Here is a 20,578-nt window from a genome sequence, read left to right on the forward strand (position 1 = left end):
ATCAGACTTAAAAATAGTGACTTGTTTTTCCTGCAAATAAGTTAGTTTAGATTAGAATATTTTATAGGCATTTTAACTGTATTTGTTTAAATGTTTCCCCTCCCTCTGCTGTGTACAAATAAACTCATGGTACCTGAGACACCAATAAAGAGAGTCCCAACACAGTTTTATAAACCTCTCCAATATTGTTTTTCAGAAGCCAATGTGGCATGTAGAGAATACATCATGATGGGAAAAGATTTTTCAGCACCTATTTAAAATGACCTGTAGTTTCCTCCTTGATGAGTAATTGAGCCATTCCAAGTTAATGAAACCTTTTTATAACCACAGTGCCATGTCTGGCATTTCACAAAAGCACATATTTATATTATGCATGCATAAAGAGACTGAACATGAACCATAAGCCCATTATAGAGGAATTTAACTTTAAATGTTAGCCAGAGAGAGGGATAATACAAAGCCTATTTAGATGTTGCTCTATTTGGCACTGTAATATTGAACTGACTTAGAAGACCAATTCTAATTTTCAAAAGGAGTCTACATCTCAATGAAAATGCCTTAGTCACTTTTAGAAGTGAGATGTAAGCTCCTAAATCTATTAAGCAATGCAATACTAAAAGAGACAATGCTTAAATACTGTAATCTGGGCCAAAAACTCTCGTCTCCTTTCCCTGTTTCTACAGCAAATAATTGTCTCCAAGCTGCATGTTCAATCATCTTTTGACTAGAGAATTACAGATGTGTAAACTCAAGAACTTTGATTCATGCTGATCCCATCTAAGTATAAATTGCCTGCCATCGACATGTAAGACATGAGATTCCATTCAAGATCAAATACATAAAAGTTGCACTCATCTGAAAAATGCTACAGATTTGTACAGGCACGAACAGCAGAGCTATATTTTGTCCCAAAGATAAAGCTCTAGAGAGGAAGCAATTTTTCAAAGCCAGTATTTCAACACTAATGCTATTTTAAAAATGTGCAAAAGCCAAAGAAATTAGACTCACTGAGATATTTTCCTCATGCTTTCAACATTAATACCGGATTTTTAAACAATAATTTTTCAGGTAAAGTGCATATGTGTATATATAAAAACATGGACTAGCTGGGCTAGAGGGTCCCACACCAAAATAAGTCATGAGCCTAGGTGTATGCCCTTTTGCTTTGCAGCATAGATGCAGCACTGATTGGCTCAGATTCCAGAATTCATCCTGAAGTAATCCAAATATCTATAGTCCTCTCAATTGAATACCAAAGCCATTCGTTTTGCTAACCAGCAGCAGCTCAGGTCAGCAGCATTAACTCTATTCTTTTAGAATCACTGATCTGTAAGCACATATAACTTCCTGGGTTTGCAAAGGAAAGCGAACCAACCAAGACTTTTGCAAAGCAAGCTGCTTCCTAGTACTGTGCAGTGTATGTAATGTTTTCTCACACTATGGCTGTGTCTACACTTGCATTCTTCTTTCAAAAGAGGTATGCAAATGAGGCAAATCAAAAATGCAAATGAGGTACAAATTTGCATATCTGACACCTCATTTTACATGTACTTATTTTGAAATAGCTTCTTTTGAAAGAAGAAAATCAGTGTAGACACTACTCTTCCACAAGTAAAACCCATCTTTGAAAGAATCCTTCTTCCCATAAAAAAAGGAAAAGGATTCTTTCGAAGATGGGTTTACTTTCAAAAGAGCAGCGTCTACACTGGCTTTCTTCTTTCAAAATAAGCTATTTTGAAATAAGAATGTGCAAATGAGGTGCCAGTTACGCAAATTTGTACTTTGTTTGCATTTTTGATTTCTCATTTGCATACCTCTTTCAAAAGAGGAATGCAAGTGTAAACACAGCCTACAGCACAGTCCTAGGGCTACAGCAGCCTCATTTCCAGAGGGGAAGAGGTGGTGGGTGAAGGGGTAGGGAAGGTGAAATAAGGATTCTGGGATATGAATACTTTGACATGGGTCTGTGCACTGCAATACGGACAGCAGAGCCCTATGCTTAGAGAAGTCTTAAACTAGGTTTAAATTATAATGTAGATGGCTCCAGCTCAGGGTTGCCCAACAAGGGTCAGCTGGTTGAGTCCCACTAACCTCGGGCTGCCTCTGCACTCGAAATGATTTTTCTAGGGTCACACAACAGGTCTGTGACAAAGGAAGGAATAAATCCAGATTTCCTGATTCTTGGTTACATGCTTTAACTCTAAGACAATCAATACAGTAAACCCTTGAAACGTGCATTAACGCAAGTTAAGTGCAACTCAAAATCTTGCTTCCCCTAGCCCAGGCTCAATTCCCCTGGCCCTGCTCACCACCCACGCCTGGCTCCAGCTCACCCCCGACCCGTGCCTGGCTCTGGCTCACCACCCCTCACATGCAGCTCCATCTCAAACCTCCCCCTCTCATCCTCCTCCCCTCACCCCCTGCAGTTCAAATCCCCTGTGGCCTGGCTTACCACCTGAGCATGGCTCCATCTTACCAGCCCCACTCACAGCTCTAGTTCAACACACCTGCCATGGTTCAACTGCCCCCCCCCATGGCTCTGGCTCAACTCCACCCCCCTGCCCCCCAACCAACCCCAGACTTAACCCCCCCCCCGCTCTGCTCCCATGGCCCCAGCCCACATAGAATCATAGAACACTAGGACCGGAAAGAGCCTTGAGAGGCCATTGAGACCAGTCCCCTGCCCCGACGGCAGGATCGACCACTATCTACGCCATCCCTGATAGACATCTATCTAATCTGTTCTTAAAATATCTCCAGCGAGGGAGATTCCACAACCTCCCTTGGCAACTTATTCCAGTACTTGACCACCCTGACAGTTAGGAACTTTTTCCTAATGTCCAACCTAAACTTCCCTTGCTGCAGCTTAAGTCCATTGCCTCTTGGTCTCTCCTCAGAGGCCAAGAAGAACAAGTTTTCTCCCTCCTCCTCATGACACCCTTTAAGATATCTGAAAACCGCTATCATGTCCCCCCTCAATCTTCTCTTTTCCAAGCTAAACAAGCCCAATTCCTTCAGCCTTTCTTCATAAGACATGTTCTCCAGACCTTTTATCATTCTAGTTGCTCTTCTCTGGACCTTCTCTAATTTCTCCACATCTTTCTTGAATTGGGGTGCCCAGAACTGGACACAATATTCCAGCTGAGGCCTAACCAGCGCAGAGTAGAGCGGAAGAAAGATTTCTCGTGTCTCACCGCCAGGCTTAACCCTCCCCAGCTGCCCCCTCCCCCAACTCCAGGACTTACCTTTCAAAAGGAGCTCCAGGTGCTCCTGCCGCTTCCCTGGCTGCAGAACTTGTGTTCTGCTGGGGAAAACAGCCACATCCCGACTTATATGAAATTCCAGTTACATGAAGGTGCATTGGAATGCAACCCTCGCGTAAATCGAAGCACTACTGTACTCTTTACTATCATTTACCAAAAATGCTGCACAACACTGTTAACATGTAGAATTACTCTTTTTACCAACAAACTACATGGCCCACAAGTGATTCTACCTGGTTAAAAAAGGATAGAGAATCAAAAAACTCCATCTCAATGTAAGCTAGATAATTTGTATATAAATACTACAGCACAGTTTGCTAATTCTGAATGTACAAATGGATTAATGCGAACTCCTCCTGGACTATTAAGAAAACACAGGCTGTGGCCACACTAGGGATTGACATCAAAAGGGCTTATCCCTATCTGTCACTTTGAAATAAGCTATTTCAAAATACGTGCTGTGGAAGTGACTACACACGAAACGCAGATCGATGTTGCGATCTGCAACATCGAGAAGACTCCCAGTCATTTTGAAATGGAGCGGCTACACAGCCACAGCTTCATTTCGAAATAACGGGGCAGGAAACGGCGAGGGCAGGGATGAATGGCCGACAAGCCCTTCCTGAAGCACGGGCCAGCTGACCCCTTAAAGGGCCCCTCCCAAACACACCCCCCGTGCACATGCCGAGAACCCTGGCTGCTTGCAGCACATGACCTCCAGCACAGCACTCGGCAGAGCCTTGGTTAGCCACCACACCACTGCCTGCCATGGACCTGCAGCACTTCACTGAGAGGGACACCCTGGACATCATGACCAGCCTGATGGCCATCCTGACAGCATGCCATATGAGGCTACATGTTGCCTGACACGTGGCCGGCCTCCTGCAGGCTTCCCCCATGGTGCATCTGGAGCACCCCCGTTCCAGGACCGTTGCCTCTGGCAGTACCCCACCAGTGGGGAATGGTGGGACGACATTGTCCTTGGAGTTGGATGACGACCAGTGGCTACGCAACTTCCGGATGACTTGGGCCACGTTCATGGAGCTGTGCCATTGGCTGGCACCAGCACTTCACCACCAGGACACCTGCATGCGGCCCGCTCTCCCCCAGGAGAAACAAGTGGCCATCGTCCTATTGAAGCTGGCCAACCCGGACAGCAACTGCTCAGTCAACCACCAATTTGGGGTGGGGAAGGCCACCGTTGGGGTCATCCTCCTTGAGTTAGGCACCTGGGGCCACACACCCATGGCAGGGTCCTGGGGAGCGGGGCCCCCATATGCTATCACACACTCACGGGCACCTGTGCTCTCTACCCCCTACAGGTTGTCGCTGCAATCAACAGGATCCTCCTGCACTGCCTGATCTGCCTTGGAGACGTGGACGCTGCCATGACCGGCTTCCAACAGCTGGAATTCCCCAACTGCATCGGTGCATTGGACAGCACCCACATCTCCATCTGGGCCCCGCCACACAGCCAAGGGTGGTACATCAAATGAAAGGGCTACCACTCTGTCGTCCTCTAGGCCCTCATGGATGCCTGAGGATGTTTCACGGACATCTGTGTGGGCTGGCTGGGCAGGGCCCACGATGCCCGTGTCCTGTGGAACTCGTGGCTCAGCTGCAGCGTGGCAGAGGGCACCTACATCTCCCCATAAGATCTGCTGGTGGGGGACGTGACCATGCCCCTGTGCATTGTCGCCCATGCTGCCTACCCGCTCCAGGCCTGGCTAATGCGCCCCTACACGGGACACACCAATGAGAGCCAGGACCTCTTAAATACCCACCTCAACCAGGCCAGGAACACCGTAGAGCGGGCATTCGGCCATCTGAAGGCGTGTTTCAGGTGCCTTCTGATGAGCCTGGAGGCAGGCCTGCCCAGCGTGCCGCAGTCGTGGAGAGCAAGCAAGAGCTCTTTGTGGCACACTGGGCAGCTGAGGCTGTGCCGCACTATGAGCGGCCAGGTGCGGTCCCGTGTCGCCATGCGCACCAGGACGGGGTGCGCATGCAGGAGGCCATCCAGGAGGCCTTTGCCTGGGGGCCTCCCCCATGACCTGGCCCGGCTCACTCCACGCAGCCCCCCCCCATTCTCACCGTTGCCCCACCAGCACCACCCTTGCCATCTCCACCCGAGGCAGGACACATATCACCGTTAAATAAATTCAACTGCTATTTTTGGAACACAAAGAACATGTGACTATTTATGGGGGGGCCAGGGACGAACTATTTACATGGAGGGATGGGGGTCTCATTCTTCCATCAGAGTGGCTGGGCAGGAGCCACGACGGCCCCTGGAGCTGCGGCCACCCTGGGTCCGGGTACCACAGCGGGGCCAGGATAGGGAAGTGGAACGGGGAGGTAGGGCTGTACCCAGGTATCTAGGGGCTCAGACTTGCAGGGAGGAGTGGGGGCCACAGATGGGCAGAGCTCGCCCAGCCACAGCCAGCGCACCAGCTCACGTCGCTTGCCTGGGAGCAGAGCTGCAAGGGCAACAGGGGCGGAAGGTCGGGGGGCTAGGGAAGAGGGGGAACCGGGGAGGAAGGGTGGGCTGGGGCAGAGGGAGGTGCTGTGGGAAAGGCCATCCATGGGGCGGGTGGCTGAGCCAGGTGGTTGGTGACAGCCTCGGTCAGGGTGTCAAGATACCCATCCACCCGGTCCCAGGCCGCCTGCTCCATGGAACGCCATTCCCGCAGCAAGCGGTTCTGGTCCCGCCATACAGCTGTGTGACCTGCCACCAGATTATCTGCCCAGCTGCGGTGGCAGCTCCTCCCATCACAGCACCTGGTCCGGGCAAGCGTCGCCCTCTTGCTCTCCTCTGCTGCTGCAGGGCGCCTGGGCACATCCAGGGGGCTGAGGTGGCTGGCAGATACCGAGGCTGTGAAGACATAAGGCAAGAGGGTGGTGCCCCATCAGTCATGAGGCCACGTACCATATGCCAGCAGCCTTGTCTCAACCGCCATCCCACCGTGCTTGTGGTGAGGGGCTCTCGGGTGGCCCATCTGCTGTGGGATGTGTCAATATGGGGCCGTTAGAGCGGCTGCCCCAGCCCCCCCGGGCTTCTGACCCTCACGGCAGCCCATGGCCCCGTGTGTGCCCCCAACGCAGCAGCCCCTGTGTGGTGCCTGGGCCCATACCAGCTGCATCGGGGACCACTCCCTACCCGCATGACCAGGGCACCCCAAGCCCGGTCCTACCTGAGGGTTCCTCAGGTGTTTCAGGGGAGGCCCGGGTGGAGGTAGCCTGGCGAGGGCCCTCGGAGGGCGCGGCGATATACAGCGGTCCCTCGCTCCCGCTGTCACTGTCCCTGGTGCCAGTAGGTACTTTGGGGCCTGCAGTGGGGAGGCCAATCGAGGGTCCTGGCTGGGGCTCCTCGCCCTGCCCCTCCGGCTCCACTGCGTCCAGGGTCTCCTTGGGTGGTGCAGCCTCCCTGGGTCCCAGCAGCTGGTGGAGCTCCCTGAAGTAGGGGCAGGTGGCCGGCACTGCCCGACTGCCTGGCTGAGTCCCTTCCTCGGACATAGCCCTGCCGTAGCAACTCCACTTTGGAGAGGACCTGGACGTGGGTCCGGAGGGGGTGGCTCCTTGTGGCAAGGTTGCTGGCGAGGCAGGTGAAGGCATCCACATTTCTCTTCCACCCCTTCATCCTCAGCAGGACAGCCTCGTCCCCCCAGCCAGCCAGCAGGTCCTGGACTTCAGCTTCCAGCCAGAGGGCCCCTCTCCTCTCTGGGGGCTATCCAGAGCCCTGGGAGCCCTGCCACCCAGACCCCTTGGCTCCACTGGGATCCTGGCAGTCTTGGCTGCTGGCCATCCATCTGGCTACAAAGGGGTGTCACTTTCTGGGGGGTACTTGGGAGTGTCGTCTGGCCACCTCATGGTCCTACGTCTGCCAGCACACTCTCAGCTTCCTGCACAGGCTTTCTGTGTCCCTGCAGCTTTAAGGCACCCATAGCTGACAGCCATAGAGCTCTAGCCGCTGGTGGGAGGTGCTGGCTGTGTGGAGGACTTTTCATTTTGAAATGGCAGCCAGGGAGTGCCTACACACATTTAATTTCAAAATTAACATTGAAAGGAGGCATTTTTCCCAACACAGGAGTGGAATAACAAGTTCAAAATGAAAGCCTTTTAATTTTGAAATTAATTCTGAAACGAGCAATTGCTGAGGAGTCGCTCTCCTGCTCATTTTGAAATTGGCCCTCATTTCGAAATAGTTTTCTAAATGAGCTGCTAGTGTGGCCACAGCCAAATACTATAACTAGATACTGAAAATAGATAAGAACTTATCTTTTGAATCAAGTTTCTGGAAAATTTGTTTCCTTACACTTGCAATGACCTCTTGGATTTTACCACATCTTAAACTGAATCAGAACTCCAGGGCCAAATAATCTCTTTAACTGTGAAAATGTCTGTGTGTGGAATGGAGCCTATCTTTGCATCTTAGAACAAACTCTGAAAGCACTTTATGTCACAATAATATGGGAATTGTTAACTTGTCTAAGTTTAAATTCTGTTTTTGTTTTCTGAAGTGTCTAGAACCACAGTATCCAAAAATCTCCTACTGCCACAAAATGTCCACTTATGGGGCCTTAGTATATCACCTAACTTTCCCCATTTTCAAACTGGGAATACTTTTCTTCACAGGAGTACTGCAAAGATTAGTCAATGTTTGCACATGATTTTGAACAGAAGAGCATTAAAGCATTTTGTAACAGGTAAGTACTATCATTATTTCTGTCACGTGTCCCAGTTTCACTCTGATGCACACTACAATACACCTCTTCATTTCTTTCCCTAAAGCTTATGGAGTTCTGGACACCTTCCAAAGAAATACGATTGAAATCATGTATAATTCAAAACAAGTTGTGATTTCCCAACCTCTTAATTCTCCTTAAATTCTCTCTCCAACCCCAATCTTTGTTTCCGTTGTTCTGCCACATTTTTTTCTTCTTCCTTCATGGTTATCTTTCTAACCTTTTTTCTCTCCCAGAAAATAATTTTTATTACTATTAATTGTTTGTATTACAGCCACACCTATGGGCCCCAATGGAGATCAAAGCCCCATTGTGCTAGTTCCTGCAGAAATATATACTAAAAGACAGTTTCTGTCTTGTACAGTTCACAGTCTAAATAAGTGAGACAGGAGAATGGAAACTAAGGTATAGTGAGGTGAAGTGACTTGCCTGGCCACACTTAGAACAGGGTGTTAACAGCAAAGTCAGAAGTAGATCCAAGGTCTCCTGAATTCATATCCAGTTCCCACTGAATGCTGCTGTCTCTCCATGCTTTTTAAAAAGATTTTTTTTCCTTTAAAGTCAGAGTGGCATCACTATTTCATTTTTTGCCTCTACTCATTTTTGTTAGTAATCATATGTCCTTCCCTCATTCTTAGTCATTGTTTCCTTCCTTAGTTGCTTGTTTCTCTTTCCTCCAATGTTCCATCCTCATATCTTTGGTTCTCTCATGCCCCTATTTTCTGTGGCTGTGCAACTAATTCTGCCCTAAATGACTAAGATGACTGGGACAGGACAGCTGAAGAAAGGCACAGGGAAAAAAAAAAAAAAAAAAAAGGAGAGTAAGGAATAAAGCTTTTTTTAAAATAGACAGCTTGCTCAAAACTCCCCCCGCAAAACAAAGCAACAACAAAAAACTTAAACTAGAGCATCTAGAGTTCATAGAAATGCTAGGTCCTGGAATTACTATTAACTTCTACATTTGCAATGCTAGTCAAGTATCTCTGTAAAGACAGGAATATTTCTGTAGGTTATTTTCCAAATGATTGAAAAGTCTCTAGTTATGCAAAAAGGCTAAGATGGCAAATCTGTCAACATTAACTTTAAACTGGGACATTGGGGTGAGAAAAAACAGGGATACTTTTATCAAAATGCCTCAGACTGGGAGACACTCTCTTGAAGGAGTAGCCCGGGGTCAAATTAGCAGTCTGCTGGTAACATAGGACCAAGACTTAAACAGAATACTTCTGAGGGATTTCTGCTTCATTGGGCACACATGGAATTTGTGGGCTCCAGGGATTTCTTTGCTTCTCTGTAGAAAAATTACTTTTTGGGGGGAAGTAAATGGAAACCACATGACTGACTTACAGAGCAAGTCTACATGGCAACTAGACACTTATGCCACCCAACTCAGGCTGAGGGTATAAGACTGTTTCACTGCTGTGTGGACTTTTCGGCTCAGATTCCAAACTCTGGAACCCTCCCAGTTTGCAGGGTCTCAGCGCCCAGGCTGCACTCCAAGCCCAGAAGTCTACACAGCAAGAAAAACAGCCCTGCAATCTGAGTCCTGTTAACTCACTAGCTGCTCAGAGCACACTGAAAACCTACCAGCCAGTAGTCAATGGGAATACTTATAACTAAAGTTAAGCTTGTACATAAGTGCTTTACAATATTCAAGTTTGCTCAGCAAACTTGCAAGTTCACACCCTTAGTCTTCTGTATTAGTGGGTTGGAAAAGCATTAATCTAATGTAATTTTACAGTGTTGTTATAGCAATGTTAGGATTTGAGACAGACAAGGCAGGTGAGGCAATATCTTTTATTGGACATCCTGAAAGAAGTACTTCCTGAACGCCTTTCATTTGGACTTCAAACAATCCACCCAACCTTGACAGTCTCAGCAGCACAAGCAAGTTCCCCGCATACCAGGGCACACCATTGCAAAGTAGCATCAGACTCTGCCATAAGATATGTAAAACATGAAATATTTCCACTGCTATAATGATCAGTAACTCCCATAATATAGATCCATAGATCAACTGATGGTATACCTCATTCAGTGCACTAAATGCCCCAATCACAACCATGGGGGTAAAACCAGATAATCATTAAATTCTTGAATAAACTCAAAACAAAAAAGACAAAAAACAGATCTTATCACCTTCATATCTGTCCTCTCAGTCCTCCTCTTCAAAGGAAATCTGCACAACACCTTCAAAAGAAGTGCCCGGGAACTTAAACTCACAACTTGGTTAGGGCATGTACTTCAATATAACTTAAGCTGATCAGTAGTGTGGGAAACCCGTTGCCCTGAGCAAGGTAAGTTACATTGACCTAAACACTGGTGGGGAAAATGCTGTGATGATGGGAGAAGTTCTCCTGCAGATACAGCTACCACCTCTCTGGAGACTGAATAATTATGTCAATGGAAGAACTGCCCCAACAGCATAAAGCATCTGCACTAGCAGTGCTACAGCTGCGCCTGTGCCACTGTAGCGATTTCAGTGTAGGCTGGCCCCTGGGGTAAGTCTACAGTCCCACTTTACTGCACTTGAACATTCTGGTTCAGGGATGTGAAAAAATACACACACCCTGCACACAGCAAGTTACAGCACTGTAAAGCACCAATGTAAACAGTGCTACAGCTTTGCTCCCAGCAGGGTTAGCTACCCCACTTACGGACATGGAGAACCTCGCCGAGTGTTCTAGCTCTTTCCCAGTAATCCTGTCAGGCCACAATGTCATATTAAAGCACTGTTGCCGCTGCACTTTATACTTTTAAGCATAGAGAAAGCCTTAGATACCAAAAATCATGGACCTAAGAACAATAACAGAGAAAGCCGTGCTAGTCTATATACTATCAAAATAAAAAAAGCAGTCAAGTAGCACTTTAAATACTAACAGTGGATTTATGGTTTAAGTACAGCAATCAATAACCCACTAACCCCTCTTAGAGCTACAGTTGCATAGCCATTAGCTGCCCATTTCAACTTCAATGGTCTCTTACAATGCATTACCAACTTAATGTCGGGTTCTCAAACTTCTCTGCACTATAAGCCCATTCTGATAACAAAAATTACTACTCAACCCCAAGAGGTAGGACCAAAGCCTGACCTCACATGAACCCTACCATACTGGTGGGGGAGCCAAAGCCAAAGGTACATTACCCTGGGAGGCAGAGGACACAAAGATGAAGCTCAAGGCCTTTGCATCCAAGTTACGGGTCTGTTACCTGAGTCCTGCCACTGAGCATGGAAGCCCTCTGGCTTTGGCCTTGGGTGGCAGGGTCAGACTTCAGAAAATCTAAAAACCAGCCCTGGAAACACCATTAAAATAGGATCACGACCCACTCTGGAGTCCTAACCCACAGCTTGAAAACTGCTACCTTCTGTGAAACAATCTGTTCCACCTTGTATTTAGCTGTTTCCCATACCTTAAGATGACCTCACCAATCTAGTCTCTTTGATTAAAACATTTAAGTCATTTTTAAAAAACTGTATTTAAGTGATTATATTTAGTCTCTATATGCCTACAAGTTATATAGGCACAAAATGCACATTGAAATAGTTGTATAAAGATACCTTGGCATTGGAAAAAGGTCAGAAAAGGGCAACAAAAATTACTAGGTGTTTAGAACAGCTGCCATATGAGAACAGATTAAAGAGACTGGGACTTTTCAGCTTAGAAAAGAGGAGACTAACAGGGATATGATAGAGGTTTATAAAATCATGGCTGGTGTAGAGATAGTAAATAAGGAAAAGTTATTCATCATTCTCCTAACACCAGGCGAAGGGGTCATCAAAATGAAATTACCAGGATTAAAACCAACAAAAGGACATTTTTCTTCACACAACACACACTCAACCTGTGGATGTCCTGCCTGATGATGTCGTGAAGACCAGGACTTTAACAAGGTTCAAAAAGGAGTGTGCCAGCAGCTGGGAGCAGAGGCAGAACGGTGGCCAGGGTTAGTGTCCTGGGTCCAGCAGCAGAGGTCGGCAGCTGTGAGGGGAGTATAGCTGGGATGTGGAGGCCCCCACTGGGGAGAGCCTGAAGGTCTGGCTAACTCCTTCACTTAGGACTGGTCAGGTCCTGAGGGTGCCACACCAGAGAGAAGTGCAGCCTATTTTTAATGAGGGTATGTAAGATAGTCTAACCAAGAACAATTCTACTAAATAAATAAAACATAATATAGTTTAATCAACGTATTTACCAGAGACAACTACATTTAACTATATTAATCTATGGAGAATTTGGCAAAAAGCAACAAAACTCTTAAGCTACAATGGACCATACAAAATTCATGTCATGGTAAAGAAAACAAAAAATCCCTAATATCAGCTCATTTAAAGGATTCTTATTTTGACTATCCATGTTTTCACTAATCTGTGTCACTCATCCACACTGAGAATGTTGGGATTTTTTTGCAATTTTCCATTATTGATAAATACTTCCTCTTTCAGAAGCTTGAAAATTACATTTCTTGTTTTACATTGTTCATTTGGCAATTAATGGATTCTTGGGGCCATACATAGTAATCTGACATAATCGGTAAAGCACTTCAATATCAAAGGAGCTATAGACAAATTATATACAAACAAAATTATTAGCAAATGTGAAATGCAAGATTAAGAGTGTGTATAAATGCAAGATCAGGACTCTACTCCCAAATTCTGAATATTTACTGCAGGTGCTGATGCACAAGACAAAACTCAGTGCACGTTAGTTTTCATTTGCAGATTAACTAAAAATCTACAATTTATTTGTAAACTGAACATATCTATAATAGAACACCAAATTATTTCAAAGTTTCTTCCAGAACTGTACACACTTTAGTGTAGACAACAGAATTTTAAATATTAATGATGACTCATTCTGAACATTTTCACACAACAATACCAACCAATTTGTCTTTTTATTTCTATAAAAAGTATAGATTTAAAAATATTTTAACTATTATGAACTAGAATAATAGGTATTCTGAAATTAAAGTGTGACTGAAAGAATAGCATTTATTCTGCCCTGGATCCTTTAGGCCGGAGTGGGCAAATACTGGCACAGAAGTCAGATCCAGTCCACCAGGATTAGTCCCTGGTGGGCAATTTCCACTATATTTACCCATACCTCCACAAATAGCCAACAGCCGCAGCTCTCAATGGCTGTGGATCACAGGTCGCAGCCAACTGAAACAAAGCAAACCACAACACTGCTTCCTTCCCCTCTCATTGGCTACTAATGACGACACATAAGCAATGAGAGCTGCAGTCAACTGATATCTCTGGAGGAACAGGTACATATAGCAGCAGCAAGGGCTACCTGGCAGGCCCCTGCTATTTTATTGCCCATACTTGCTTTCGGCTGACAAGTGGCGACAGAATTGGGAAAAATTCTCTCCTTGCTCATAGCTGCTAACTTATTCAAAACTTTATTCCCTGAGAATGCATAGCTACCTTTACAGTGAAACAGAAATCCACATAGCAAAGCGTCAGCAAGAACAGATACCACTCCTTTGATCAAATTCTACTGACTTCATTGAAATTGTACTGTATAACTAAGAAGAGAATAAGAGCCCAAGAATATCAGTTAACCACTGAAATAGGACTTCCCTAAGTATTTTTTTCTGCCTAATCAAAGCAATTACTCTTTAAAAATTCTCTCAGTAAATGAATAAATGGATTTCTCTAATGTTATGCTGGTTCAGCTCCAGTGCCAAGCTCTGTAGCTCCACTGAAATCCAAGGAGTTATGGGCTGATGTACAAGAGATGAGGATCTGACACTGTGCACACATGCATGCAACATAATCTCAATGAAATTCTCCTTCAAGAAATGACTAAGTGACTTTGAAGCCTAAATACTATTGCCTTTCAGAAAGACTTATGGATTTCTTAAAATTTCACCTTACAATTTTCATATATACCAATGTTCAATGGGTATACAGTTTTCTTTTATACAATTCATTCATATCTAGTGACTTCAATTAAAAATACAGATTTTTTTTTAAAACATGTATACAATATCTATCTACAGATTAAAACTGACTTTGATTATACTGATGTTCTGCTAAAATAGTACATGCCTTCTCCACTTTGGGCCTCTCCAGAGTTTACAAAAACCAAACCACAGGATGTGAAGAATAATAATGACTGAAATAAACTAAATGTCATGTGGATGAATCTGCTTAAACATCCTCATTATACATAACTTAGAAACAAATACTGTAAACCTACCAGTTCTCCACTTATAAAACATTCTAGAAGTAAAAGACATGGCTTTCAGATTTTAGATCCTCTGTCTAAATGATTTTCCAAGATAAAAACAAAAAACAAAACAAAAACAAATCAATGCCTGTCTTTTCCCCCCTCCTAACAGGTTTGGGTCTCTTACCTATTTAACGGCATGCTGCCCTAGCTAAATGATGAATCCTGCCTATTGCTTTCAAATGCACCAACCTTCTCAAAAACACTGGATGGTGTCATCAAACAAAACCTGATGTTCTGAATGATGGCGTCGGTATGTCTCCAGCGTCTTCTATCATGCCGCAGCCAAGCCTGAACAGCCTCGTACAGCTCTATCTCTGGAAACCTGCTCAGATGGTCATTATCCAAATAAGACACAAGCTTTTCAAAGCTCAGATAGGACAAGAAGTCAGGTCTGGACATGAGTGGCACAAAATTCTCTAGCAAAAAGGAGTCCAATTTTTCCCTGACGCCATCGATGTTTACACCAAAATCATCTAAGAGTCTCATAATTTCTGCACAGTTTTCTAAGCAGATTTTTGCTAAAAGAAAAGAGCAGCAGAACTTCACCACCTCTATAAGCTGAACGTACATGGCAGCCTGCAGAATCTCGTGAACAGTGTTCATGCTCAGTTCAATGGTTCCATAGTACATAAACTGGAGGACGTGGCTGAAGCCTGTGGCAGTCAGACCTTTCAAATGGATTTTATCTTGATCTCGCTCCCTCATGTCAGCTGTGAACATAATCCTGAAGTAATCACTCTGAGTAGCAAGCAGCGCTTTATGGGCCTGAAACTGGTGGTCTTCAATGACAAGAGTAACGTCAAGAAGCAATCCCTCCTCATATAGTGCTCTGAACCCGGCAGAGACACTCGTATCATGGATGGAGGAGCTAAACCCTTCCACGTCCCCTGCCATGAATCACCTGAAAAAAGGAATCAAAGCAGAAAGTGTTATTTCTAAGAGTTTATGGAATACAAGCATTTCCAGAATAGATGAGCCTAACATTAATACTGGTTTATTAAATGTTAATGAAAATAAATTATTTACTCCAAAAACACTTAAATGGTCCACTCTTTGAAGAAAATACCCATTTTTAATCACATATCTTGTTTTAACAGCCTTGAAAATCAATTTAACAAACAAAAATGAAACTAGAACAAAGAGGGTCTTTGCCCACGAAAGCTTATGCTCCAAAATATGTTAGTCCATAAGGTACCATAGGACTTCTCATAATTTTTAAAAGTTTATCATAGTAAAAGGTGAAAGTATTTCAATTCTATCAGGTTGTTAACGGAAACAAAGCATTCTAATCAAGTTACTTAACCCCTATCTTGCCCCAGGGTAAAATGGACATTATTTTTTATCTCTTTCAAATGGATATTTGTGAGATCTAACTAGATCACAAGTCTTGTGAAGTGCAAAAAGATAAATCAAAAGCAGAGTTGAGATTAGAGCTCAGTAAATACTTCTATATCTGTTGGGGGGGGTGTAAGGCTTAACTGCATATTAAACACCTTATGCTTCTCAGATGGAAGGCATTACATACATGCTAAATATTTCATGTCAAAATATACATGGAAGTAGGAAATTATAATATAAAAGATTTACTTAAATGGGCAACAGTTACAGCTTTAATACTGAAATGTCTGGCTTTTTCCAGTTTAAACCCAGCCATTAAATTTGATGTAATAAAATTTATCAGTAAAATTGCCCTTTACTTGAATTTCCTTCAATAGTTGTTATATTTGTTTTCTTTATTTAATTTCAGAATTAAATGGGTTATTGGCACAAATTATTTAAAACAAACACATTTTTAAGATACAGTGGCGATAAATTTAAGAAGCCAATAATTTTTGAAAATTATGTCTACAAAACTTCAATATCATCAGTTTGGCAAATTTTAAGTATAAAGAAGAAATAAAAATGACTCTCACACAGTTTGCCAAGTTTCATAGTTTAAGATAATGGTCATAAATAGGGTCCTACCAAATTCATAACTGAGAAAAACCAGTTCTCTCCCTTTGAAATATAATGTAGGGGTTTGCAGTACTGCCACCTTTCCTTCTCCACTCCTGCTGATGCTACCTTCAGAGCTGAGCATCTGGACAGCAGCTGTTGTTTCCTGGTCACCTAGCTTTGTAGTGAGAGTTCTGCAGCAGCAACACTATATAGCCTTGAGATATTCTCATACCGTCTTTTGGGTCAGGAACCCCACACTTACACCACCGTGAAATTTAAATATCTAAAACTGTGACATTTAAGATTTTCATTCCTTTCACAAATTTACCAAATGGATTGTGCATTTTGTAGGCCCACTGAATGCTGTCGCCATTTCTCTAAGCCACACACACAATAGCTGACATTTTAACTGAAAATTACTAGAGGAGATTATGTACACAGCTCTGACAGCACAGCATGGAAAAAATGCTGCCACCCCCACTCATCTACCTGAACTAGAAATGTGAGGGAAGGTTAGGGTGCACTTAATCAAACACAGATTAATCTCTGAACTCTACTAAATTTTCTATCAATGGGAGTAGCTGCAAGCAGAGTTGGGGGGGGGGAGAAATCAATCAGCACAGTAACTTCCCATCCACTACTCATAATGGGGACAAGCAATGTTCAGGGACAATGGAGGAACAGGTATGATCCCCCCCATTATCAATCTATCACCACCTCAACACCTATACCTGTGAGACATCATACCTCTGCCTGTGTTACACCTCAACATAGCATGTCCCCACCAGCAGAATTGAAACAACTGAAGTCATTTTAATTGTCCCTCTTCCTCTCCTAAGGTTAACCAAGCAGCGGGGGGGAGGGGGGGAAACAAAAACCCACACATGCTATTGGAGGGGGAAGGAGGGAAAGAGAAAAAAAAGAAAGCCCCAAGCTCCTTACTCCCATCATCACCAACACCTAAAAAGAAAAGAAGCAGAAAAGAGAAACAAAAGAAGTCCTCTCCCCAACTTCTACCATCCCCGCCAGAGGCAGAAAAAAAGCAGTGTTAGTAGGCTCTGGGGCTGCCTGAGGCTCACTCTCCTAGGCTTATTAATACATAGGTATCCCAATACAAGGTCTCTGGAGTTAAAAGGAGGAAAGAAACAGGTAACAATAGGATGCCTTGAAATACTTCATAATACTCTTCTAAAGGAAACTGGGAGACAATGAAACAAGGGAGAAGATGTTCTGGAAAACACTGGAAGAAAGAAAAGGGGGGAAAAAAAGCACCAAGCTCAAAGGCGTGTTTGCTAATTTGCACTGCTGCCCTCCAGACAGAAATTCAGAGGAGAGAAACATGCTTACATTTTAACACAGTGACTACAATCAAGATTTTCATCCTTTCATCCCACCGATAATTAAATAGTTAAGTAACTGAAAGCACTTGGAAATAAAGTATCCCCCTTCAAATTCTGAATTTACTCTATCTGAAGAGTAAGAGGGGTGGAGGTGAGGAGGAAACCCTGTCTCCAAAGAGTTAACTACTAAAATTCCACTGACATCTTTGGGTCTCTGAAACATCTGCCATCCTGTGAAAATGAGACACAAACTAAAAGTGAACCTTAAGACATAATGCTAATGCAAATTGCCAAGCACTAATGTTTTTTACTTTCAAAAAGATTTATTATTAGAAATGCTGGTAATTTTTAAAAATGCAGAACATTTAACAGAGACAGAGGATTATTTCTAGTAAATCTTCATTTACCTATCCCCTAATATTTTACCTTCTTAATATCAGATACTATTAATCTCACTTGTTAAATTTGTAACCAGATTTTCAAGAAATGTGTGAGAAGAGATATTTACAGACTTCTCCGTCTTAAGACAATGTAAAGAAACCATAAAGGGCCTGTATTCTCACACTGTTTATACGAAGAGAGTAGAAAGGAAAAATAAAAGCTATGCATCTACTATTCCTTTAAATACACATCTTGCCATGTAGCAACACATTTAAATAGGTATGCAGAGACTTTTGTTTATGCACTAGATGTACAAAAAATTCTCTGTACCACTAACTTAGAAATAACAATAAATATGGGGTGGACTAAGAGCGAGGGAGAAGGAAACTGGACAATTCAAAGAAACTGAAATTGCTAAAAATATAACATGTATTACTGATATCCTCGGTATAATGTAAACAGCTATAATATAGTTTAACAGTGATGTTAAAAATTTTCAGATGTAACTATTTTTCAAGCATTTTTCCATTCCTCCTACACACACTTACAAACTTACATGTAATTATATGTTCTATTCAAATACTACAGCCAATTTCTCAAAAAACAATGATGAAATGAACTTTTTAACATGTTCAATAAAATACAGAATTTAGACTTCGTACGTCTTCCACCTAAGCAAATTGCTCTGTAATGCAAATAGGCAGTGGTTGTGAGGAAGGAACTCTTTCCTCTGCCTTCATGAGGCTCGTGTGCTTCTATTTAAAAGCACTATGTAGTCTAGTACACAGTATTCCAACACCATTCTATCACAACAAAATCTCTTTTCTGAAGAAATTTCTTCCCCTTCATGGGGATTTACAAAAGTGCAAGTTTCATTTCTCACATCAAAGAGGGTACTGTGCTATCACAATAACTGACTTCTAAAGACAACACAGGAAGTAAGATTCTCAGACAGAAGAATCAAAACGGAAAAGCCCTTAATCTTATTAGTTTTTTTTCCAGGTATTTTTGTCCTTTATGCACATTATTCTTTAATACACGACTACTTCACTGTGACTGGAAAAGCACTGCCTTTCTTTGCACACCTATAACAACTACAGAATGAAGATACAAAATCAAGCATTTAAGGCATTGCTCCTAATTTTAAATTTCTTGCTGCTGAATGTAGAGAATTTTGCTTCGTAACAATGATCGTGGAATTCATAGGTCACAAGTGAAAAAAAAAAATGGAGATTAATTCCACAGACTACTGACAAGGAAGTTCAACCAACGATGAATCTGTCTTACAATCTGTTTTGTCTTAAAATCCTGTGAAACACCAGAATATTTCCTAGAATTCAATTTACAATAAAGGTTCATGTTTTTTAAATAATGTAACCCTGTATGTATTTTCCCAGGAAATTTCTTGGTTGAGGAAGGTGCTAATAATGGCCAGAACAGGGTTAAAATACTTCAGCTGGAGGGCAGTTGTCTTTTCCCCTTATTGGATTTTACAAGTGTTCAGCTGCATGTGGCTAAGGAAGAACTAATACACCTTTATTTTATAAATTAAGAAGGAACGTTCCTCTTTATACCTCAAAACAAATCTGAAAAAGCATCAATGTGAATATCTGAGTATTAATAATACCAAAATTATTTTTACAAAATGATGCCTAAAATCATTACACAGGAAGATATTTTACTAGCCTTGCTACTTTTTCTTTCTTTTCTAGTTTTTTTTGTTGTTGTTTTAAATGCATGGTACAACAGATTTTAGAGTCTGTTTTGTATTTATCCATTTTCCATCAAAAGCCATTTAGTAAAATTTAAACATACTTCTATGTTATAAACATAGTGAAACTTGCTTTTGGACTTACGATTTGAGCCCAGTTTTCAAAAATGCACGTATTTGCCTAATTTGTGGGCACAAATGTAGTATTCCTTGAGTACCTGATCAGATGTATAAAAATGTATGTCAAAATAGGATGTGTACAGTTATATTTGTATTTGAAAACTAGATATACAAAATTACACATATTTGAAAATAAGGCTTGTGCCTGCTGTAAAGTGATAAACATTAAAAGTCCAATTACAAATGAATAAAAATTGAGAATTCAATCTTCATTTTATCATTAGTGTATCTGTCAGTATAAGGTATTGTCTACAGCTTTTCTTCAAAATCTCTCACTGGTGGCAGCAACAGGTGGAGTGGCATTTTAAGGAAAAGATGTTACTTGGTCTACACTAGTGCTTTGCATTGCCACACAATACAAGAACTTTACTATTTACCCCAAATTTTCTGCCACTGTAAAATATTAGCACGTACACAACCTAAGAATCTGTGATGTGAAAATTAATTTGTGTTTCAGATCTGCACACACCAGGATTCTCTAACAGGTTAAGGAAAAAACACACTTTGACCCTGGCTAAAATTTTCAAACATACTTAAGCAATTTAGGAATCAGCAGTACTATTTTCAAAAGCAACTTAAGCATTTAGGAACCCAAATATCCCTGAAAGTCAGTGGAACTAATTGTGCTAAATACGAAAGTCACCTTTACAAATGGAACTTAGATGCTTTTGAAAAATTTTACTCACAACTGGTAAGAATTTCCTACAGGTGCTAAAACATTTCCATTATGGAAAATCCTCCATTTAACAGACCCTGATATAATGGACTTTGGAAATAATGGATG

The 20,578-nt window shown here is 42.7% G+C and overlaps 1 protein-coding gene across 3 annotated transcripts in view; it reads right to left on the reverse strand.

The window, feature by feature from the left end:
• The window catches only part of KLHL15 (kelch like family member 15), a 33,833-nt gene that overhangs the window by 9,526 nt on the left and 3,729 nt on the right, over positions 1 to 20,578 (reverse strand). For all 3 annotated transcript variants that reach the window (XM_074994414.1, XM_074994423.1, XM_074994403.1), the window contains exon 2: positions 14,434 to 15,145. In XM_074994414.1, the coding sequence (XP_074850515.1) occupies positions 14,434 to 15,138 (705 nt within the window). In that variant the 5' untranslated portion in view covers positions 15,139 to 15,145. The remainder of the gene's footprint in view (positions 1 to 14,433; positions 15,146 to 20,578) is intronic.

The sequence above is a fragment of the Carettochelys insculpta genome, chromosome 1 (assembly GCF_033958435.1).
Source record: "Carettochelys insculpta isolate YL-2023 chromosome 1, ASM3395843v1, whole genome shotgun sequence".
Classification (NCBI taxonomy): Eukaryota; Metazoa; Chordata; order Testudines; family Carettochelyidae; genus Carettochelys; species Carettochelys insculpta.